We start from the raw sequence: 25,145 nt of genomic DNA, 5'->3' as shown, positions 1-25,145 counted from the left end.
GCCACCCGTCGCAAAAAAAAACAACAAAAACAAGCTCAACAAAATCAACAAAAGTTTATGATACTTGCACAGTTTGTCCATCAAGATCATTTTCACAGATGAACACAACTTTTATGAATTTTGAAGCTTAAATGCAGTCGCCAAAAGTAAAAAGCTAAAGGTAGGCTATAAACGAACTACACCACGGTCCCACGACTTCAACGTCACCACCTCTAAGCGTCCGATAACTTTTTCAGTTTTTATCTAAAAACATTTTCCCAGAAAGTTTGAGTTAGAATAGTTTATAAGAGTAGCCTGGAAATCCAGACCTAAATCTAAAAGATTAATGGTCTGGCGTCGACTAATGAAAATCGGCCAGCTCGAGGGGCGGCACCAAGCATGCATTTGAAAATCTCACTACGCGCAATTGGAACAATCACAACAATACGCCCCATTCGCTTAGCTACCAGCAGAGCTAACTGGTAGATTATACTCTTACCGTATCCGGTCGGCAAAGCAGCAAAAACGTCCTTCTTGCAAAGGAACTATTCGAGCGGCGTCTTCTGTTCCTGTTTTAGATAAAAAGCCAAGTCTAACTCGTTCATTGTAGCGGCCAAAGCCGTTTCAAACAACTGGTGTTCATCCATAGCCATCTTGCAATGTTTACTAATGACTTCGACGTCACAGCGCTGTCGTCATCTGTTTAGCTCGCCTCTGGCCCGCCTATATCAGATAACCCGATGTGATTGGTGCAGCTCAGATCGAGGGGCATATTTAATGAGCATCATTACTGGACACCAGAGTAACTCGCTGAGCAAATTCAACTTGTGCTCTCGCGAGAACTCTGGATTACCAGGGTATTATAAGAGTACAATTATAAGCATAACGAAGCTGTAAAAGCAGACTGAGCTTACCTGTTCGGCATGTCTTGAAAAAGACGGTTGCTTAAAAGTGGCTAAATGGGACTACAGAGGCTGTCAGGGGACATTAAACATCATTAATGTCCCCTGACAGCCTCTGTAGTCCCATTTAGCCACTTTTAAGCAACTGTCTTTTTTAAGACACGCTGGGGCTAATACTGATGTATTTTATGTCAGAGAACAAAAAGTAAAAGTATCCTGAGCTTGTTAACCACAGACCTTATTTCAGCCATTTAACCAAAAAACAATTAAGAAAACCCATTGACTTTGGGACGATGGAAACGGAAGTAATAAAAGGCTAACTCGTTTCTGCATTTTGTCCTTTAAAGTTCCATCATACCTGCACCTCTCCATAGGTGAGCGCTTCTGCATTAGTTCTTCCCCACTGCCAAAGTAACCGGCAGTGGCTTCTGCTTGTTCTTAAAGGCTGCATAAAATCAAGGAACTCCATTTTGACAGGAAAATACAACAAAGAATATCACTTACGTCTAGCGTCTCAATTCTACGTGGTATGTAATACTCTCACTCTCTCTCGCTCTCTTTGCATGTGTGAAAGAAATTCACAGTGCTCTCAGCTAAGTGATGGCGAGTTGGGCGCCTTCACACTACATTTTACAGTGCGTTAAATAGGCCGTGCATTGAGATGATTTGCAACAGTGCGCTTTAAAGACGGAAAGCGAAACACTCAAGCGTTCAGTTAGAGTCTTCGATACAATTGAAGGGGAGTAAAAATATATCTGTGCTAAACTTATTCTTAGCCTCTAACTCAATGGCTAGTAAAATCAGCTAAATTAGTAATTGTTGTAAAATGTAGTCTACTGTTGCTAAACTGCAGGATGCTCTAATAAAAAGTGCTATTAAAACTGCATTTAGCCGCGAAAGTGATACTGTTCCCAAAACGGCTTTCTGTACGCACGCTCTGAGACAAGCTTTATAGTACTTTGGGCTACGGTTCATGCCTAAACGGTCAAATACACACAGAAATGTGTCAAAATGCCCATCTTGGTGAGTATTTGCTGAAACACAGTTGGTTATGTCTTAAGTGAACATGTATAATTTGTATTATAAAACAATATTTTGCATGTGTTTCAGTATTAGATCCTTGCTTTAGATCTTAAAGTGACAGCAGCCTAATTTACCTGCTGCTGTCTGTCACTAATGTTATTCAGATGACAAAAGACAGAGAAAATTACTTGCTGCTCTTTTGTAGATTTAGTAGGATTAATCTAGATTTAATTTATACAGTGAAGCCTCTGCAGTGTTGTTTTACATTTGATTACTTTCTGTTGAGTATTATTTAGTATAATGCTATATTTGTTAAGTTCTAAGCTTTTCCTAATCATCTCTTAAGACGGGGAATAATAGGAATATGGACCGGAATATGTTGCAATATGTTTTTTTCTGCTGTTGATGACCACAGGTTTAAATTAAACTGGTAGCAAATATTTTGTCAAATTCAAAAACTCCCAATGACATTTACATTAGCATCTTACACATATCGCTTAAGTAGATCTCGCTGTCTGTGAAAGTGATAGCTCTAACTATTGTTCATGCATTACATGGTTGCATTTCTGTACCAGGTGGCAGAGGGAGTCATTGCTGCACTGTTGTGTGGAGTCATGGTATTTCCCCTGCTGCCCGTCTGTCGGGCGAGAGGCTCCTTGCCATTACTCATGATAAACACTGCTCATTTAGGCTGAAGGTGACTCTCTTACAATTAATTATTGAACTTGTCCGCCGATCAGGATTATTAAGTCACTCCATCATTAATTACTTAATTGTCTTGAATGTTGTCAGCGTTTCTTTTGGTGCCATTTTACATCATTTCACTTGGTCTGGCTCACCAACAATGTCACAAGAACATATTGTTAAAATACTGGTTTCAAAGGTTAAACTTTGAAAGAAATATTTGTTGACTTTATCAGACTGCATATTAAAGAGAAGAAAGAAAGAGTAAAGGATAGGGAAGGTAGCTAAAATAATTGTAATCTTCTTTTTTAATGATATTCAGTATATCTCTATATTTAATTGTTCTTTTAAACCAAACAGCTATTGTCTCTCAAATAGATTAAGCTATTGGTCAAGTAGAACAGCTATGGTTTGTCAAGTAGATTAATGAAAATATTTAATACAAGTAAAATACAGTATTTATACAGTATAAAATGTAGTTTTTATTAATCCAACGCAATTGTCCACACTCAAGGCATTATATTAAATTGTTTTTAAGTATATGCATCAGTGTAACCTAACCATACTTAATAGTAAATAGCAATATTTACCTGCATATACATTGACCAACCCCATCTTAATTAGTACAATTATACAGAAATCCAATTATTTTTCATGCCAGTTAGATCCTGCACCAACTTTCCTTTTTGAAACACTGTACCTCTGTTACTTCTGCTCCTATCTCACATTTTGTAAATATGTCTCTTATTTCTGCCTCTGTTCCTGTTTCACTAAAGATGGCTGCTGTTACTTCTATCCTTAAAAAAACAAATCTGGACCCAAATGACTTTGCGAATTATCCCCCAATCAACCATTTGTCTCAAAAATCATGTAAAGGTTGTCGCTCCTCAATTGCAGTCATTTATAGCTGTCAATGATCGGTTTGATATATTTCAGTCTGGTTTTCGCTGACATCACAGTACTGAAACTGGCTTAGGAAGGGTTATCAATGACCTCTTAACTTTCTGGTGACTCAGGCAACCTCTCCATACTCCTATTGCTTGACTTCAGCTCAGCTTTTGATACTGTCTCATGCACCTCTCAGAGATTGGTATCTCAGGAGCTGCGTTATCCTGGTTTTCCTCCTATCTGACAGACTGACAATACTACATCATCATGCACAATTATAAATCTCCCACTTTCCTCCTCAAACAGGGTGTTCCACAGGGCTCAGTTCTCGGCCCACTACTATTTATTATTTACATTATGCCTCTCGGACAAATTATTCGCCGCCTTGGTTTTTATTAATACCACTGTTATGCTGGATATATACTGCTTGCCGACCGGATTCTTTTCACCAGACTGCATCACTTATCGTCATGTATCAATGAGTTAAAGACCTGGCTAAACTCCAATTTACTCAGTTTGAATCTGACTAAAACAGAAATCTTAATTCTCGGTCCCCCAACTCTAACAAAAAAAATGTAACTAATGCTACCAGACTTGACCTTGAAGCTACAGCAATTATTCCACTCAGACTCTTCACTGACCATCAATGCTTATATAAGTCAACTCTGTAAAGCTGCATTTTCATATGCCAAAGCTGCCAAACTCATGCCAGCCCAAAAGATGCTGAATCATTAGTATCACATTTATCACATCTCACCTCAATTACTGTAATGCTCTTTTTTTTCTGGACAACCAGCTCTATCTCTATCTCTCATTTGCAATAAATTCAGAACTCTGCTCCAAGAATGTTAACTTGCACTCTGCTCATATCACTCCTATTCTATTTAACCTCCACTGTCTACCTGTGTTTTCCCTTATGACTTACAAAATTCTTCTGCTTACCTTTAAATCACTCAATGGTTTTGCTCCTTCCTACCTCTCTGACTTACTTTCTCCTTATATTTCCTCTCGACCTCTCCGATCTTCTGGCTGTGAACTTCATGTACCGAGATTTCGTCTATCGTCTATGGGTGGCAGGTCTTTCTCCGTCCTAAACTATGGAGCTCTCTGCCCCTGGCTCTTAGGACAATAACTACATGAATTTAAGTCTTAACTTAAAACCAATTTGTTTAAACATTTTCCATAACTCTGTATACCAGCCATAATGCTTCCTTATACCATTAGTCATATGCACTTGACTTATGCTTCAACTGCCCACCTTTCTATGCTGTCTGTAATTACAATGTTATCGTTTCTGTTTGTATTCGACTGTTTGCACTAGCTATGCGATAAGCAACTGCAATCGCTCATGTCCTGAACTGGGCAAATTTCTACTGTGCATTTAAACTGATTATGTCTGGAACAGTCTGTTCCTTACTGTTATTGTGAAGCGTCCTTGAGCTTGGGAAAGGCGCTATATAAAATAAATTAAATTAAATTAAATTAAACATAATATGTTTTACTAGAACATCTTAATTTATGAAAAATGCCACTCTGAAACACTTTTGAGTGATGATAATTTCTTGATCAATTGTTTGGTATTTGATTAATTGAAATTGATTATTTAAACTGATTCAAGTAAATATGTTTTATTATTTTAGTTATTTATTTACTTTTGTGTGTTTTCCTTATGCCAACACAGATAATCGAGAACACACATTGAGAAGAATTTTTTGTAACTTGATTTCTTTTTTTATTCTTTTCTTGTTTTTGTGGCTTAACACCAAGAATGTATATGGTTTGAAAATGTCTGACTGCCATTGAGATTAAATTCAATTTATTTTTGTTTCGGTTTCAATTATGTTATTAAGGGTCAGACAAATGTTCGTGCATAGGAATTTAAATGAACTATGAATGAACGATATTTTTATTTTATTTTTACTGGCAGAAATAATAGTAGGGTACAGATTGGACTGTTCTGCAGGTTTTTGATTGTTTTCAACAAGAAAATGACTCCAGTTAAGTCAAAGACTTGTGCTAAGGGACCGAGTCCTCTGCTTTGCTTGTCACACATTTTCATTGATGTGTTACATGACTTGCAGTTGTAGCATTTTCAAAACTGGGTCAACAGCCCATTTTGATTGGCCTAGCACAGAAAAACATGGTTGGTTGCGGCTTTAATGTTTTATTGAATTGCTCCTGAGGGAATAGAAATCTAAATGTTCGAAAGCTAATCTAATGAGGTCAGAGGTCAGGCAGTAATCTGTGCCTCTTCTGTCCTGTTTGTTAACTTTAGTCTTGCTCAGTGACCTGAGAAATGGTGGATCAGCAATTGATGTTTGGTTGAGATAGTTGAACACATTAGTATTCACCCGTGTGTCATTTAAACCACTTATTGCCACAGTAAGACTAATTAATGACTCTCGCCTTCCCTCTCAAAGAGACTCGTACATCAAACTGTGGATATTGATGATTCCTATGAGTTTTACAGCTTCATCAATCATGCAGATGAAATTCCATAGGTTTGCTTTAATAATAAACTTGCTGGTTCTTTAACGCTGTACACCAGCATTTCTTTACCATGCAAGAGACTGTATACGGTTTACCAATTTGCATACTATAATTCTTATTTTGCATACTGCTTAGTATATAGTATGCAAATTAGTATAAATTCATAAGGTATCATGATTATAAAGCTTTTTTTGTGTGGCTTTTCAAAAAATTTAGATAAATTGATTGATTGTATTTTAAGCTAGTGACTGTTGTTTGTGACTCTTCCTTTAAACATTTTTATTTAATTTTTTTAAATGAAAGTGAGTTTTCTTTTTAAGTTAAATAGGCTATTTTTAAATGCATGAACGTCATGGTAAAATATCAGAATTTTAAGGTACTAAAATAGCTATTATGCAAATGCTTGCATGTAAACTTAAGATGAAATATGACATAATGCAATGAAGAAAACAAAATAAATATCACTTGTGAACAATATATTTATTGTATATAATTTACAATCAGTGCCATACCCACCATTGAGGTATTTTTCCAAGGAGTAAATAGTAAAGGTTGTGAAATAATTGCCTAAGATTAACTCTACTTCAGTGCATCAAGGATATTGAACAATGCAGATAACCAGCCTTCTCATCTGAGCTGCCTCAGCGATTAGATAGACACTGTTTCATCAATGTCAAAATGTTTGATGACCAATCAAATTAAAGTAGGCGGGCTTTATGTTCACAGAAGCTGCTGAGCGCAAATTCCAACGGCGCTTCCGTTCATAAAAGTGCGAGATAAGATGAAAGTATATTTGACAGCTGTTTTATGATAGAAATGTTAAACGACTGACAGAAATAATCGGGGATGCAAACTAATACACTTTTGTCTAATTTCGCCATTTTTAATAAAAAAAATAGGCTATATAATTTACATGATGCATGTAATATAATTCGTAACTGTCAATGTGACGACGAGACAAGAAACATTAACGAAACTGACAGTTTTCATCATATTAGGTATAAGATTAGTAGTTTTAATTTAGTTAACAGTAACAACATTGAGTGTCAATGTTCATGGTGTCTTTAAGACTTTACCTAAGGCTTTTAAGATGGTTCTTTTTTTTTTTTCGCTGCCATTGTTAAGGTCTAACAACTGTTTCTTCTACTTCAGGCTCTCTCTCTCTCTGTTATTTAGTTGATCATCTGTTTTACACAGCCGCCTGCTTTATAGGGGCTTCAAACACTTGGCCCAGAGCATGGCAGTGAGTAACGCTGTCTCGTATACTATCAAATAACTATTTACTCTCAAGAAGCCCAAACACGGAGCATACTGACCTGGTTAATGTAGTATAAGATGTTATTTCTTTTGTGCATTGACTTTTTAATCAAATTTAAATCACACAACAGCAATCATATAATTAATGCCAAAAAGTGGACTTGGCTGATGCTATGGATCTTTCTCTAATGCTGTTTCTTTTGATATCAGAGCCAGAGTGTTATGTGATGGCATGTTCTCCCTTATATGCATGTCTATTTTTATTCTAAATATAGAATTGTGGGTTAACAAATCGTCTGTATGAAAAACATGTGTCTGGGGGGATTCTTTAGAAGGCTGGGTGATGTCAGTTATTGCTTTATCACAAATCCGTCTGGCTCATGCTTTGAATCTCAGACGTTGTTGAAGGACTGCTACTTATGTTTCTATGACTCATATTCACGTTGTTATGAGTTTCATTGTATTTTGAACCTTGAGTTGCACTGTATTTGATTGGTTACAGATGACTGGCTGTGCTTGCATTAGCATTTGAATATAAATGGCAAACCGCATAGCATAAATGAAGAACTAAAAGGTATAAACGTAACATTTTCTGCTAAAAGTGGATACCTCCTTTGTTTTGGTTGATTTAACTTAATCTGTAAGTTTTTAATTCAGCAAGTCACAGTTCATTGCATTTTCATTTGGAAAACATTTCAGTTTTATCTTATTTTTATAGTTGGTTTGAGGTAATTTGTTGTAAATCATCATAGAATATGCATTGATCTAGTTTCACGTTTATCAATTCCACCTTGCAAATAATCCTATTATGATATTATATTGAAATTTAGGTCATGACATTACATTAATTTTATATTGGTCTAAATTGTAAGTCCACCAGGTAGCACAATGACAATTTGGTTTTATTATTATTCAACACAGGTCAAAATAAATGAGGAGGAATAATTTACCTAACCTCTTATGGGAAAACTAGTCACATCTGAATAGAGTTAAGACTGTTTTGCTCATTCTGGTGCTTCATTAAGAAGCTCCTCACCTTTGCCTTCCATCCTTGGTCTCAGAATGGGTCATTTCATTACTGTGCAGCTGCTTCTGAATATCAAGCCAAACACTGCCAGCTTTTACACCCAACCTCCGCACCCACCATAAAAAGCAATGCACATGGAAAGTTTATAAAACGTGTAGCGGAATATAAACCATAGAGGCCGATACTGCTTTCAGGAATCCTTCTTGAAAGTGGCACGCTTAATTATTTAAATACTCTCCTGTTTCGTGGCCTTGGCACATTCCAAACCACCCGCACATGTGCGAGATTGTGACTGGTAATCACGACATTGTGACTTATGCAGGAGAAAAAGCCTTGAAGCATCTGGGCACAATAGCACGATGAAAGTCCTCAACACTCAGACTTTTTGATGTAACTCTGTGAAATAATATCCAGTTATCTCACACTGCATTTGTGTTTTACTCTGATTATTGTCTATTAAGTTAAACAAGCCACATCAATAAATAGCACTCAAGTCAATGAATCAGTTTTCATAAAAACCATTGTTAGTGGGGTAGGTTTAATCTGTGGGGTAGGTTTTATTGTTTTTTAATACGTTCTAGGTCAGTGTTGCATTTTTATCAGTTGTCCATGTTCAAAATCGATATTGTTAAAATGTTAAAAATCTAAATCAATTACTTGACCTTATTGGTTCAAAAGTTGACTAATTAACTTAATATCAGATGTTGAATAGAGATGTGTTTAAGGCTTAGGCATAGAGTTAATAGTAGTTTTACAGCAATGTGCCACTATAGTTTTATACAAAAAAAAAAAAAAATCCCCAACAGTTTTTCTAAACTACACCACACCAGTGTACATACATATATACACTGAACAAAATTATAAACGCAACACTTTTGTTTTTGCCCTCATTTTTCATGAGCTGAACTCAAAGATCTAAGACTTTTTATAATAATCATGCTGTCTAATCAGCATCTTGATATGCCACACCTGTGAGGTGGATGGATTATCTTAAAGGAGAAGTGCTCACTAACACAGATTTAGACAGATATGTGAACAATATTTGAGAGAAATAGGCCTTTTGTGTACACAGAAAAAGTCTTAGATCTTTGAGTTCAGCTCATGAAAAATGGGGGCAAAAACAAAAGTGTTGCGTTTATAATTTTGTTCAGTGTAGATATACGGATGGTGTAGTTTAGGAAACTTTCACAAATATACGAATAAATTCAGATTAATTTGCGTGTAAAACAGACCTTCCCGGAAACTCTTCACTTCGTAAACCTCAAATTTGATAGTTAAACGCATGTATGTTTATGAATTCCAATCATTCGTAAATTACACAATTTGTTCTGCTCAAATCATGAATAAGGGTTCTATCATTGTCAATAATAATGTAAAGCACTTCTTATCTATCATATTAACATCACAGGCTAAATCTTATAGTGTGTAAGTGTAACCTTATATAGGGCCAATTCTATTTTTAACAGTTTTGTTCACAAAGCCTATTACTTTTGCTTACAACTATTACAGAGACGCATGTTAAGTTGCATTGATAAGGCAGATATCAGTATTGATTTGTGCAATTAACTGTTTTTCATATAGTTTTGTTGCTCTTTCTATAGTTTGCATCAGATCATTTCATTTGTTGGATTTTATTGTCTTTGTGTCTCCCTTAGTCTGGCCTTTGGAGGCTCCAAACATGCCAAATGAATCTTCGATGGAAGTGCTGCATAATGCATCCACCGCCTTGTCTGGATTTTCTCTTTCACCTAGTTCGGATCCATCCAAAGCCACCGAGAACTACAATCACAATTTCAACACTGGATCAGTATTCACTTACTCCTTGAACTCTGCCACAATCCCAGAGCCTCTTGCCACACCTCCTTTACTTTCCTTAAACTCTGGAGAGGCAGTTGGATCTACCCACAGAGGTTCCTCCAGACAGCCTCGACAACTAAATTCTCCAGTGCCTACATCCCATAATGTGTCCTTATCTTGGTCTGCTATCAGCCCAGCTCCCCAAATCTCACAGGGTACAGATTCATCTGTGCCTTCTAGCTTGCCTTTAGTTGGACAAAATTCTCCTTCGAGAATTCCTGATGAAAATCCCATTCCTTCCCCTCAAACACAGAATGGGACGGAGGGAGCCAGTGACACTAATGTACCTTTTGGACACCAATTGGAACCATCCAGCAGAATTAAAGACCTTCAGTTACAAGCCAGCCATGACCCAAACACCCAACCAGGCTATCAGCAGTTGGAGCCAAGTAATGTGGTTTTCATACATACAATAACTTCAGCATTTGTCGAGCAAACTATGGGTCCACCCGAAGACTTTTTCCCAACCTACACCATGGATGTGGACTATGGTTCTGGAGATTACCTAGAAACAATGTCCTTCATGGGATCTGAAGGTAACGACTACTCGCTGGTTACCAATCTCCCATCTGATGCGTATGACTTTGAGGACTCAAACTCCGAGACCTATGATACTACGTTTCCCACAAGAGTGGGGATTTCATTTTCCAGCAAACACTTGTATCCCTCCTCTACCAGTGTTACTAGTTCTTTCTCCAGCAAACTTGTTGAAAGTTCCAGTTTTAATAGCAATTCAACCTCAGATGGAGTCAACACTGACTTAACCAAACACACAACAACCTTTCAGAGTTTTACAAATGTTGTGCCCTTTACCATGTCAAGGCCTCCAGTTTTTACCAGTGTTTTGACATCGGACCTTTCTCTATCACTTTTAACCATCCAACCAACTAGAGTACATTCTCTACCAATTGTCCCGACAACTTCAGATGTCTTAAACCAGAACCAGTCTGTCAACGAGAGCTCAGAGTTGGCATCTGACTGGGCAGGCACTGTTGCCGTCCAACCCACTGATGTCCTTTTACCAGACATGAACAGTTTAGAATACTACACCATCCAGTTGACCAAGGACAATGGTAGCTTGCCAGAGCACACGGTCAATCAGACGGTCTCTAGTGTTTTGTCTTTCATGCCGGTTGGCACCACAAATATTGTGAGCACTAGAACCTACACCATTGACCCAAGTTACATGCTAACAGCTTTGTTTGATGAAGATCTACAGCCTGCAGATAACGGTTCCTGGACTGAGGAATCATCAACAGATCTCTCTGGATTTGAGCCTTTTAACTCTACTAACCTGGATCCCTCTGAAGTTACACCTAGTCTAACGGATACTACAGTGCCATATTTGGAGCCGTCATTTACACTGACACCCTCAATAGACCCTTCAACTTCATTAGGAGATATAAACTCAACCACTGATTGGGATACCACACCTTTTATAGCATACAACACTTCCTTACTGGTGACTGACCCACCTCCGGTGACCAAAGAACCGGATGGCGTGTCTTCTATTAATGACAACCAATGGATTATCACCTCACTCCCAACAGAGACCCTCTTTACTAGTAGTGTACTTCCCACTGTTTTAGTAACCACTTCAATCAGTGTTTCTGAATTACCAACTGACTCAACCTTAAACGTCACCTCCTCCCCTCCTGCAACCGAGATGGCTGACGAAGGATTTGTGTCTGGAACACCATCTGACACCATGGTTACTGATGGCGATAACACCACACCGATCAGTAGTCTTACAACCACGTCCTCTCCAGTATTACATAATGACACCACTGTCACGTCTTTTACTATCATAAGCTCCAGCAACACAATGGTGACTACTGTGAAAGACACATCAGGTACAAACCTAACCACAACCCCTCCAACAACTACTGCCCGGAATTATCTCTGCAACATCACTAAACCAGACACCTACTTGATCAGAGTTGGTAAGACAATGAAAATGAATTTGCTCTACACAGTATAAATATTTACACCCGCAAGGTGTCCTGTCATTTTTTTTTTTTAAGGATCAATGTGTGACTCAATCCATAAAACAGATGTGCCTTAAACAATAACTAGATTCGCATCCATGCAACATTAGTTTTATCTTATCTTATTTTATCTTAATTTTCTTTTTATATTCAAGGCTCCAAGAATAGAATCAAGCTTGATATTTGCTCTGTTGCAGGGTTTCCTCCGGGGTCTACTGTTGGATATGCTAAAGCCAAAGTCAGAGAGATTCTCAAAGCCGAGTTCAGCCGCTCAGTGGAGCTACAGGTACTGTAGACATGCGATTTAAAAGGTCTATGTTACTGTATGTTTTCCTCCTCTTTTTTTGCTTGTCTTTATTGATTTCAAGCAGTAGCTATGTTTCCATCCACACGTTAAGTGAATTAAGAATTAAGTGATATCGAATGAAAAATACCTTATGGAAACAGTAAAATTCGATTGAATTTCATGAATATCGACTCAAATGAAATGCGTTCGGTCTCATCGGATTTTATCTTGATCGATATACGGCGATAAACGCTGATGGAAACGTTATTTGCCGAATAAATAATGAATTGCGATTTAAGTTTTAGGTCATTTTATGGTTGCAACCCACCACAAAACATAGAAGAAGTTTTAGTTCATTTCCGCCCAGTATTTCCGCTCTGTTTGCACCTCTTATATACTGTCTATGGTTTGCACACATGGCGGGTGTCAACAAAGACAGATGTAAGTGGACGAGATACTTTTTGAATTTAATTTACCAGAAAAATATAACGTCTATTTTAGATAGCAAAAATCTAAGAAATGCCATAATTTATCAGGAACTCGCGAAGGAAATGGCCAACAAAGGTTACGACAAGCCGTGGGACGTCCTCCGGAGTAAATGGAAGGCGCTCAAACAGTGATATATGTGTCAAAAAAGAGAGTTGTCTCGCAGCGGTGCCGGAGGGTACGATACGCTTCTCGGTTGGAACCGGAGGGCGAGAGCTTGCGACATTTGGGGAAAGGGACGGGCCAATAAAATTACACAACAGGTCAAATGTTGTCTTGGTCATCCGAAAATGCTTCAACCAAAGGGTTTCCGTGAAGTGTCTCTGAACCACGATCTCCCAGAACTGTTTGGAGCGCTGTCGTTCCCACACCACAGGCCGCCTCCGTTGTCGTCGGGCATTTCCGTGCATCTGCATCATCATAGCAATGTGTTGATAGCGTCGTTGTTTTCTTATTATAGCTTGATATGTCGCTATCAGCTGGCACATAAGCACTATTACAGCTTGTGTAATATTGATCATTTGTTGGTAGATGGCGCAATCCATTTTGTCTAGCAAAACTTGGTTCGCAAATGTTTGCTTGAATGTTGTGCGATTCAGTGCGAAAATGAATGGAAACACCTTAAAATGTCTCAAATCAATTTCAATTTGATCACAAAACAGCATGTGACGTCATTACGCACAGGTTTTTATTCGCTTTAAAGCCGTTGGATGGAAACACACTTTCACCAGCTTTATTCGCAGTTGAGTTTTTTTTTTTCGAACTTCAGATAATTCGATTGACAAGTGGATGGAAACTTAGCTACTAACAGCAACTCTTCTACATCTAACACTATTATTTTATACAATATTAAACAATACAATTACAAATACCTTGATTGTAGATTCAATTTATGCTTTTAAAAATTCATTTTTTTTTTTTTATGTAAAGCTAAAAGCCTTTTAATGGTGAAAATTGTGAAAACTGCATCTGAAAATATATACAGTTTAATATTTAACCTAAAATCATTCTGGTTTTCTTTGTTAAAAGAACATTAGCTGGGTTTCCACGCCTATATTTTATGCACATTTTTGGATATTGCATAAAAATACAGAATGGATGAAAAATGTTACCAGGAAAACAAAAAGTGCCAATTTCCATGGAAGTGTTTTTTTTTCTTCTTCTATTAAACACATAGGAGGAAAATGCTGCTTCATTCATAATTATTACTTGCAATAATTATTGCAATTTTTTATTTATTTTTAAATGTATCATAATTGGGATTGTTTAACCAGCTTACTCTTGGTTTAAATCACAGAAACTTTAAATATGTTTTGTAATCCAGTGATGTGTCAGTGAAACATATAGATAACATCTCCCCTTCCTGTTTTATCTCTTGGGTCTTCATAAACAAACACCTAATTTGGCTCAATGGGAACGAAATGGTTCTTTGCAACTCCCTGAATTTAAACACAAATCCTCCTTGACTTTTACAGGCTCACTGAAAGGCTTTTTGATATTTCTCCATTTTCTTGAAAAGGGTGTGAAATTGCTATTACAAATATGATGTACACATCCTTGACATTTAATGTTCATAAGAATTTCTTCATGTGTTAAAGGTAGTGAAAGCTCCTCCGGATTTTGTGTTTCGTGCTGTGTCTGGTGCAGTGGTTTACACTGCCATATCGGTCATTAATGCCCTGAGAATCTCTGCTCGGACCACTAGCTCCTTTATCAGCGTGTCACCGATCAGTCCTGTACCAGGCATGCAGTACCAAGTACATACAGGTACACTGCAGTGAAAACTGCATGTCACAATTATTGAATTCTCTCTAGCCAATTAGATTTTGTTGCATGTCATGATGTCATGAATTTTACCAAACATTGACTATATGCATGTGTTTTTGCAGTACTTCAGTTTGTACCCAGCCACATAGATGTGCGTATGTGTACCTTCAGTGAGCAGACAGAGAAGGGTCTGATCACAGCCTTAGCTGAAGTACGCCGACGCTCACAGGAGTCCACAAACTTTACTGTGAATGTAAGTTGACTGCTTTACACAGTTAACAGTATTAAGAGCTCAAGTTTCAAACACCAATATCCTGACACTGAACCCCTTCAAATCCTCTTAATTGCTTCTTATTCCATTCCGATTCGCTTAAATGACTACTTTATACAGAAGTTTTATATGATGCTAATGTAAACGAGCCAAATGAGAGTAAATGTTAATATTTTTATTCTGGAACATTTTTGATGTTGGCAAAAAGAAGCTTGCTTTTAAATTGTGTAAAGTGAATTTGAGGCTTGATTGCCTTCAGTGCAGTGGGATGACATCATCTCCAGCTGTTTGCTCTGATTGGATAAGTTCAAACGTTGTCAAGGCAACAAATCTAATGGCTCCGCTCTTATTCATTTCATTCACTAATGTTCAGGAATCTTTTAAATAGATAAGTTAGTGTGATCGAAGACAAGATACTTTTTATATTAAGATATTTATTATCTACTATTTTAGTAACTAAATTATTTAATTGTTTTATATATTTATTTATTTATTGTAAATTCATTTTTAGCTCACATTTTACATTAGATGCTTGATTGATGAAAATCTGGATATTTTTGGCTTTTAAAATAGCAGAAAAATATGCATATTGGATGTTTTATTGCACAGTAATTTCTAGAATCCCTTTCTGGAGAATGAGTCATTCTAATGTCTAATTGCTTTAGTTTCAGATAATTGTATCTTAGAGACTGAATTGTTTTGTAGATTTTAAACATCACATTGAGTCCTGTGGGCATGGCGGCACAACTGCAGAAGGTTCCTGTTGAGATCACCTTTGCTGTGCGTGATATGCGCGGGTATGTGCCAGGGACAGAGGTGAGCGCTCTGCTTCGACAACTTAGCATGGTCGAGTACAGCTACTACCTGGGCTTCCCTGTACGCCAGATTGCAGAACGTGAGTCCACACACTCATTACTGTTCGATTACATAAATACACTCCCAAAACAACTTATAGCATAAATGTCAATTTTTATTTATTTTTTTTCTTCTCTTCACCATTAGCATTCCACTACCCAGAACTAAACACAACCCAACTTCTGCGTTCTTCATGGGTTAGAACAGGTACTGGCCTGCTGATGTTAGGCTTAACAAAATACACTACTGTTCAAAAGGGGGTCAGTTATATTAAATGTATATAAATATATATACACACTCACAGACACATACATGATGTGATATACATGATATACATTATATATATATATATTTCAAATAAATGTACTTTTGAACTTTCTATTCATCATAAAATCTGTTTCCACAAAAATATTGTGCAGCGCATTCTTTTTTCAACATTGGTAATAAGAAGAGATTTTTTTGAGCACCAAATCTGCATATTAGGATGATTTCTGAAGGATCTGATGCCTGGAGAAATGACGCTGAAAATTCAGCTTTACAGCACAGGAATAAACTACATTTTAAAACTTATTAAAATAGAAAACAGATTTTCAAACAAATTGAAATAATATAATAATATACATTATTACTGTTTTTACTGTATTTTTGATCAAATAAATGCAGCCTTGGTGTGCATTGAGTCTTTTTCAAAAACAAACCAACTTTTGAACGATTGTGTAATGTTGTTACTATACAATCAAATAACCCGTCTATTTTTGAGACCGAAATGAGCAATTGCAATGCCATAATGTCATGTATTACATATTGTTTGTGTGTGTGTTCAGTGTTGTTGGGAGTGTTGGACCAGCGTGTGAGTGACAAGATCTTCCATGCTACTATTGAGAGGAGACTGGCTCTGTTGCTGGGCGATGCATTGGGTACAGGACGTCGCTTTAAGAGAGCAACTAGTGTGGGAAACAACAGTGTGCAGGTTTGTAAATCATCTGTGTTATGTGGCCTTATTCTATTCATGCTTTCCATGCGTGAGCTCATTGGATTCATTTATAGAGCTCTTCCTGTGTGCATGCCTAATGCCTCTCTGGATTCTTAATCAATCTCTGTCTTTGTGGCACATCCCCACACCTGCTCTCCCTCCACACATCATCATTCAGGGACAAGAAGTATCCATGGCAACACCCTCCTATTCATCCTCGGCCTGCAGAGACACTCAAAAAAACAACCATTTCACCCCTGTCGACTGTCGGCGCGTCTTACTCCAGCTGCAGTCTCAGATAAATTATTGAACACAGCTTGCAGACAGCTAGTGTGATTCTTAAAGCATTAATTGCTTATTCTGCCTACATAGAGAAGATTTTTCTGTTTCATAGAGACCTGATTGCAGACTAGCTGACTTTATGGTTTCCAAATGACTTGTGTTGATAATGACAAGTCATAGTCCGTTAATGACCGCTAATTAGCTGAGAAGTAATGGAGCTGTGTTAATGATGCTCAGTGATGTCATTTCTAATTTTAGAGAGGTGATAAATTCTGGAATATCTTGCAAGGACTCTTGCTTGAATGTAGGTTGATGATAATCTGCAATGCTTGGATGTACTTGGATGATCTTATGACATTGTGTGGCCATCCTTCTGTGCTGTTTCTGATAATGCACCCTGAGGTAGCAACACATTTAAAATGAGCTTTTAACGTCCCCGGCCAGTGAGAGTTCACTACCCAGGGCTCGTAATGTAGGTCGAGCTCAGGTGAAGCCCTCACTTTGCCACTCTCTGTTTCCACCCCAATAACCTTGGAGACTAGTGGTTAGTGACTCTCTCTGAAAGCCTTTTTGGGTTTTTGTCTAAAAGACCATTTAAGTTTTAAGAAGCTAATTGTAGCCTATTCAGAGTTCTGATTCCTATGTTTGCGTGTGAGGAACAGTTAGCATTTGCATATATATTGTTAAAGTTCTGAGTTAGTAAATTCTGTCATCATTTACTCACCCTTTTTGTTGCTTCAAAGCCAACACGTGGATATATATGTGAATAAAAGCCTAAATTTAATATGTTCATAGAAAGCGATCGTGTCTCTTCAGATAATTTGGACTAAACCGCTCAATGCATATGGATCAGTTTTACGTATCACTTTATGATCTTTTTGAAGCGTCAAAGTGGTAGTTGCGTAGACTGTCAATGGAGGGACCGAAACTCTCTTATAAAGATCTTCATTTGTGTTTTGAAGATGAACGAAAGTCTTACAGGTTTGTAACAATATGAGGGTGAGTAATTAATGACAGAATTTTCATTTTTGGGTGAACTAACCCTTTAAGCTTCAAAATTGCACCATAAAAGTATCATAAAGTTGGTCCATTCTAGTGTTATTTATAGTATTGATGAATATTTTAGATGATCCTTTTAGATGAAGTTTTAGTAATGTTATGTGCTTTTGTCATTTTGTTACTTTTTGTTTTTTATTTCTATTTAGCTGTCATTTATTTATACTTCAACTTAAATGATTCCATTCACAAAACGAGACTGAATGATTCTTTCACAAATGGGACTGATCCAAATACACAAAATGGAAAACGATGTTCTCCATAAACTCCTACACAAAAGAGTTTTGCAATACGTTGTTGTCAAAATTTTGGATTGATTAGTTTCAGATGCCGAATGACATATATAAAGACATACGTGTATAATGTATAAAGGCATTACAGTGTATTAAATTGCATATTGAACTTTTTTTTAAACTGTGTTCAGATTGTACAGACCACTCGTCTTGTGGGCCCTGACAACCCCCTGGAGATTATCTACTTTGTGGAAGGAGCTAACGGACAGAGGCTTCCCGCCGCAACCACAGCGAACACGCTCAACAGTCTTGACGTACAGCATGCAGCGATCATCATGGGATACCGCATCCAGGGAATATTAGCACAGCGTGAGCATTCAGACTTTTAATACTTTCAGTAGAAAAAAATCAATGGGAGAGAAACTACATAACATAGCATTGCAATAAACTAAAAGATAATAATGGTAAGAAAAACAATGATGAAGTGGTCATTTAAACGATTTTGATTGATGTGACATACCAGGCAATGGTTTTTTGTGGTAACATTCTTTATTTCTACTGCTCTAAACGTCAAAGAGGAGAGTTCAGATAGCGTGACATCTCAAGAGAGCTCTGCCTTTTTATGTAACATTTATATGTGGCAGGCTTACAACTGCATCACCCACAGCATAAACACTAGATTCATTAGACTAAATTTAGTAGCTTCCTGTTGTATAACATCTTGAATTTTAGCATAAATCTTAATAGGTCTCCAATTACAGTGAATTCAAAAACAGGACCAACCCGAATTATGGATGTTTGCCGTTTAATGGATTCAGCATCATAAAATGTATCAAATTTTATATATGCATTCAATATATGGCTGATTTTAATGCAAATCTGATTGGACTGAGGTTTGAGATTTTGAATATTTAATTTATTTTATATATATTTTGATGATATTTGATCATCATATTTGATGATATTTGCCATCACCCAACTCTCACTAAAAGTTCATCTTTAAAAACAAATAATTTAGTAAAACTGTTAAATGTAATCTTAAGCAAATCTCAAAATATACATCCATTATTCACACAGAATGCATTTTTCGATTCCGCTGCGCTACTTTTCCATTGTTTTTCAATGTAAACATGCGCTAGACGGACGACTTTGACTATTGCGCTCGGGTCTCGCGTCTTCTGCAGCGTCTCGCGCATGACACAGCGTTCTAAAAATGCGGCGCTCACATTAAAAGTTCAACTTCTTTTCAACAAAACGTGTCTCTACACCTTGCGCTTTTATTCGTTCCATTGACCATCGTCTCAGGTTTTTTAACAGCAAAAACGTGTTATGGGTGAACCGGCCCTTATACTGTATTTTTATAATGTTATAATTCCCAAATTCACTTGTAGCATGTAAAATGATGGCATATCTAGTATATCAGCCAGAATTGTAGTATCGGTGCATCCCTATTTAAGGGGGTATCGAGTTTTCTTTAAGTGTCTGTGCCTTTAAACCATTTTTATTGTTATTTTTCAGCAATACTATTCTGATTGTTTGGTATAAACATGTCAATAGTTTAACTAACCAGTTTCTCTTCAAACTGTTGCTCCACCATGATAGAAAAGAGTAAAAATGTACTGTAGAGGACAGTTTACATTAATTCTAATCGTGTCATGCTGTGTGGTAATGCTGTGAATGTAGTCTGTACGCTTGTTATTGCAATATTTTTTCATAAGAAGGCAGCATCCTTTTTCGGGAAGGACATATTAAATTGATCAAAAGTGACAGTAATGACATTTACAGTGTTACAGGTTTAATTTTCAAATAAATGCTGTGCCTTTAAGCTTGCTTTAAGCTTGATTTATTAAAGAATCCTGAAAAAATATGAAGCAGTACAACGGTTTTCAATATTGGTGGTAATAAGAAATGTTTCTTGAGCAGCAATGATTTCTGAAGGATCATGTGTCACTGAAGACTGGAGTAATGTTGAAAATTCAGCTTTGCATAAATTTGAATAAATTACATTTTTAAATGTATTCAAAATAGAAAAGTTATTTTAAATGGTAATAATATTTCACAATATTACTGTTTTACTGTATTTTGATCAAATAAATACAGCCTAAACTTCATTAAAAACATTTAAAAAATCTTACCAACCCCAAACTGTTAAACGATACATACTGTCCTTAGTCACTGACCTACTTGTTTACCCCTGTGTATGTTCAGCTGTGGAGAAACAGGCCTCTCCTTCCTCAGACGCAGAGAAGACCAACACGTGGATAATCGTAGGGGTGGTAGTCCCCGTTGTGGTGGTCGTCATTATAATAACTATCCTGTACTGGAAACTCTGCCGCACTGACAAACTGGAATTCCAGCCGGACACCATGAGCACCATCCAGCAAAGACAGAAGGTGAGAGAGAGAGACTGTAAATGCTATGTAATGATGCGATATTGAAGCATTGCTTCTCCTGACAAAACTAAGGTTCAACCGTATGTCGTGCCGTCATATTCTATCCGCTAAGTCTGCTGATGTGTCAGTGACATTGCTAATAAGTTGGTGGCTCCTGTGAGTCTGAGCTCCTTATCTCGTCTCTGATTTAAATGACTGTAGCCGGATACAAGCCAGCTTTGAAAGATCAGAATTGGATAAATGGGATGTGTTTTTTAGTCAGCTATCCGCTACTCTACCCATTTATGCTCACAGTTCATTTTGGCATTGGGAAGTTCGTTTTGACAGTTCATTTCAATGATCCGATTCAGTTGTTCGTTGAGTCATAAGTCAAGTGTTCCCAGAAGTCGCTGCGTCATTTTCTGTAGTGAAATAAATGTTTATCTTTTCTTTCTAATGTTTACCTCTATCTAATTTTTCCAGGGTTTTGTATGGGTTGTGTCTAGGCATGAGCTAAACATATTTTCAAAATTGACTAATGAGCGTGTTGTCTGAATGACTAGTCAGTCTTAAGGAATCCCTGTGTATGTATGTAGGGTCCACCAAACTGTCATGAAACATGTTTTGATTAGAGAGCCAAGTTTTTCCAAATTTTATTAATTATATACTTTTTAGATGACTAGCCGACCATCTGCCCATCCCTCGACTAGATTGTTTAAAAAAAAAAGTGTGATCAATGTATTTATATAAATTAGACCCTTTAAGTTCATTTCATCTCATTGAATCATCTTTAAAGTTATGATCACTCACATTACTTTGGCTATTGCATCACATCCCATGCTGTTTTTGAGTGCCCGGTCCTTGCAGTCAAATTAATTCAGACATCACTAGTCATTTTAAATCTTGCTACGATATCCAGACTTGTCATGCACACGCACACACACTTTCAGAGTCACAGCAGTAATGAAGTCTAACTCTCAGCTGGCTGTGGGGTTAATGCTCAGCAGTGATGTTCTTATCCAGAACAGAGCCTGCTGATCCTCTCAGTCTCAACTCCTTGATTTAACTACACTCATCTGAGGAGCACATAGTCATTAAACACTCCATGTGTGCCCTTATGTGCATACTCACTGCCCTCATGAACTATCCCCACTCTCATTTACAATCTCACCAATGACTCTTCTTAATCCTTCAATGATGTTCTCTGGTTTAATCAGTTTATGTTGTTAAATGGCCTGCTTCACACTTTATTCTTCATGCTTTTACTTAAAGGGATAGTTCCCTTTGAAATAAAATTTTGGTATGTTTTAGCTTACCTCAAGGGCATCCAAGATGTAGGTGTCTTTGTTTCCGCAGTAGTTTCAATTTTGATATTTTTATGTCAAACCGTTCTTGTCTGTCAGTCATATAATGCAGGTCTATGGTCACCACCTCAAAGAGCATGCACAGAGAAGTCCAAATTAAACAATTCCCCATCGTAAGTACACATTGATGGCCTAAGACACGAAACGAGCGGTTTGTTTGAGAAAACGAACAGTATTTATATAGTTTTTACCTCTTGTGAGTGACGTACATGCACGAGAGATCACTTCCGGCGCTTGCGCAGACTAAGCCAGAACGCGTGTCACAAACCAGGAAGCGCACGCACCCTCAGATCACTTGGACGTGGTTGTGTACAAGAGGTAAAAACGATATAAATACTGTTCGTTTTCTCACACAAACCGTTCGTTTCGTGTCTTAGGCCATCAATGTGTACTTACGATGGGGAATTGTTTAATTTGGACTTCTCTGTGCATGCTCTTTGAGGTGGTGACCATAGACCTGCATTATATGACTGACAGACAAGAACGGTTTGACCTAAAAATATCAAAATTGAAACTACTGCGGAAACAAAGACACCTACATCATGGATGCCCTTGAGGTAAGCTAAAACATACCAAAATTTTATTTCAAAGTAAACTATCCCTTTAAATCGATACTTTATGGATTTGAGCAAATGTATTTTGACACAAAGGGACAGTTTACCCAAAAAATTTAAATTCTGTCATCATTTGCGTACCATCAAGTCGTTTCAAATCTTTATGACTGTGGAACAATATATATATATATATATATATATATATATATATATATATATAATTTTTTTTAAAAAACATTTTTATGGTGTTTTTTTTGTTTTGTGGTTTGCATCCCAACATTCTTCAAAGCATCTGTGTTTTGCATAAGAAAGTAATTCATGCAGGTTTGTAAATGATGACAGAATTTACATTTTTTAGGTTAGTATACCTTTAAGTTGGCAGTTTTTTTTTTTTTTTTTTTTTTTTTTTTACGTTAAAATATTTTGGTGACACTTTATAATGAGATTAATTTAGATATTGTTAAATAATGAGTAAATACTTTTACAGCATTTTGTAGGTTTAATCTAGATTCTAATACATTTCTTCATGTTCTATCATCACATTTTTTGGAGCCCATTTAGAGCTTCTCTATCTCTTGTTCATCTAACACACATCCATTCATATCTTAACACTCTCCCTCTCCCATGCGTGTGCAGTCCACCTCCTCATTACAGAAATCAATACCAGCAATCCAGAGGTCAATGACTCCTGTCAAGAGCAAAGACCTTTTAGATAGTAGTGATGAGGAGGAGGAGGAGGAGGAAGAGGAAGGTGAAGAGGAGGAGGAGGAGGAGGAGGAAGAAGATGACGAGGAGGAGGAGGAAGAAAGGAGAGAGGAGAAGGTAGAGGCTGGTAGATGAGTCGTCATCATAGTAGACTGTAGAATATTCCTCAAGTTAGTCCTCGCACACGAAGCACAAGATTCCTCTTCCTCTTTGCCCCTCAGCAGTCTGAGGCACCAGTCAATGTCATCTGTGTTTGGACCATTTTGTAGTTCTCTGTGGACTCTGTTGACTTGAGTATGTAGTCGGATTTGCAAACAAATGACTCTTTGGCTCTTCAACTGGTTCTTTTAAATTAAACCACTCGCATGAATGAAGCAGAACAACAACTCACAAATGAGTCAAAGATAAATGAATCCGTCTTAAGCGGTTCACTCCCTCACTGAATCAGTTGGAGAGGTTCTCAATAAGTATCTGATTCTCTTACGGAATCACAAGTCATTATCCAATTGGAAATAACCCAAGATTCTTTACTATGTGATGTGGTACAAATATGGTAGATGCTATAGAAAACATTACCGTTCAGAAGTTTGGGGTCGGTAAGATTTTTGAAAATAGTCTCTTATGCTCACCAAGGCTGCAATTATTTCATCAAAAATACTGTTAAAAATAATATATTTTGTGATATGTTATTAAAATGTAATGTTTTAAACTGTAAGTGTATTCCTTTTATGGCATTTATGGATTTAGCAGCCATTTCTCCAGTCTTCAGTGTCACATGTTTCTTCAGAAATCAGTCTAATATGCTGATTTAGTGCTCAAGAAACATTTCTTGTGTTGAAAACAGTTGTACTGCTTACTATTTTGTGGAATACTTTTTTTGAACTATACGATTTTTCTTTGAACAGAAAGTCAAATAATAACGTTATTAATGTATTCACTGATCAATTTAATGCATTCTTCCTGAATACAAGTATTCATTTCTTTTAAAAAAAAAACTCTTACTGACCTTAAACTTTTGAACTGTAGTGTAGTTAATTATCAATTGTTTGCTGACTCCTCAAGTACGAAGAATCATTAGATTCCTTATGATTCCCATCCCTAGACATGTTTGTTAGTACCATCAAAAATAGTGTTTGTGAGAATGTAGTAGATGGAACAGTTGGTTACCTGTTGGAATTTGACTTGATGGGAACAGAAGCAACTTTTTATCACCCTTATCCAAATCAGAAACCTGTAATACCTGCCAGAAGCTTAAAGAAAAAAGAGAGTATTGAGGAAGAAGAGGAGGAAGAAGAAGAGGAGGAGAAAGAAATGGCCAAAGAAGAACCCAAGAAAGCTGTAAAGAAACCATTGCCGTATAGAATGAGGAGGCCGGAGGTATCAGAACTGTACTGTGTACGAAAGTAGTGTTGTGATGTAGAGATGTATTTCCTAGAACGCTGCAGTTAGTCCTAGTTTTTCCAATTGCTGATAAACTCCCTTTATGGCACTGATAACCAGCAATTGGAGAGAACATTTTTTGCAATCTCAACAACAGATGTATGTATTTGAATGTGTCAATAATAATGTGTGTTTCCGGCCTTTTGGTCTAAGCCTGTGCAGCTTCGACTGTATTGTGGCCTAGATTCGGTTACAGCAGCAGTACAGGCTAACAGAAAAGAGATAAGAGCTTGTCTAAACAGCCTCATTTGCATTTGAAAGGGAATGTGATAGGAAACAGAGAAATAGACGTACTCCCAGAAGATGAGCATATTTCAGTCCGTCTCTATTGTGCAGCAATGCTCACTGCACAACTCAAAGCTCAGCTTATGCATTTTTCATAAATCTCTGTGTTTTCTGGCAATAT

The 25,145-nt window shown here is 37.1% G+C and overlaps 1 protein-coding gene across 1 annotated transcript in view; it reads left to right on the top strand.

The window, feature by feature from the left end:
* LOC311290660 (UPF0606 protein KIAA1549) overlaps positions 1 to 25,145 on the top strand; it is a 55,824-nt gene that overhangs the window by 16,194 nt on the left and 14,485 nt on the right. The window contains exons 3-11 of the mRNA XM_084409280.1: positions 9,906 to 12,050; positions 12,293 to 12,381; positions 14,466 to 14,634; positions 14,757 to 14,887; positions 15,611 to 15,800; positions 15,908 to 15,967; positions 16,585 to 16,730; positions 18,496 to 18,673; positions 20,513 to 20,697. Of these exons, the coding sequence (XP_084265406.1) occupies positions 9,906 to 12,050; positions 12,293 to 12,381; positions 14,466 to 14,634; positions 14,757 to 14,887; positions 15,611 to 15,800; positions 15,908 to 15,967; positions 16,585 to 16,730; positions 18,496 to 18,673; positions 20,513 to 20,697 (3,293 nt within the window). The remainder of the gene's footprint in view (positions 1 to 9,905; positions 12,051 to 12,292; positions 12,382 to 14,465; positions 14,635 to 14,756; positions 14,888 to 15,610; positions 15,801 to 15,907; positions 15,968 to 16,584; positions 16,731 to 18,495; positions 18,674 to 20,512; positions 20,698 to 25,145) is intronic.

This window comes from Rutilus rutilus, assembly GCF_951802725.1.
Source record: "Rutilus rutilus genome assembly, chromosome: 5".
NCBI lineage: Eukaryota > Metazoa > Chordata > Actinopteri > Cypriniformes > Leuciscidae > Rutilus > Rutilus rutilus.
Note: the sequence above shows the minus strand (reverse complement) of the source record. Positions and strands in the feature narration are given on the sequence as shown.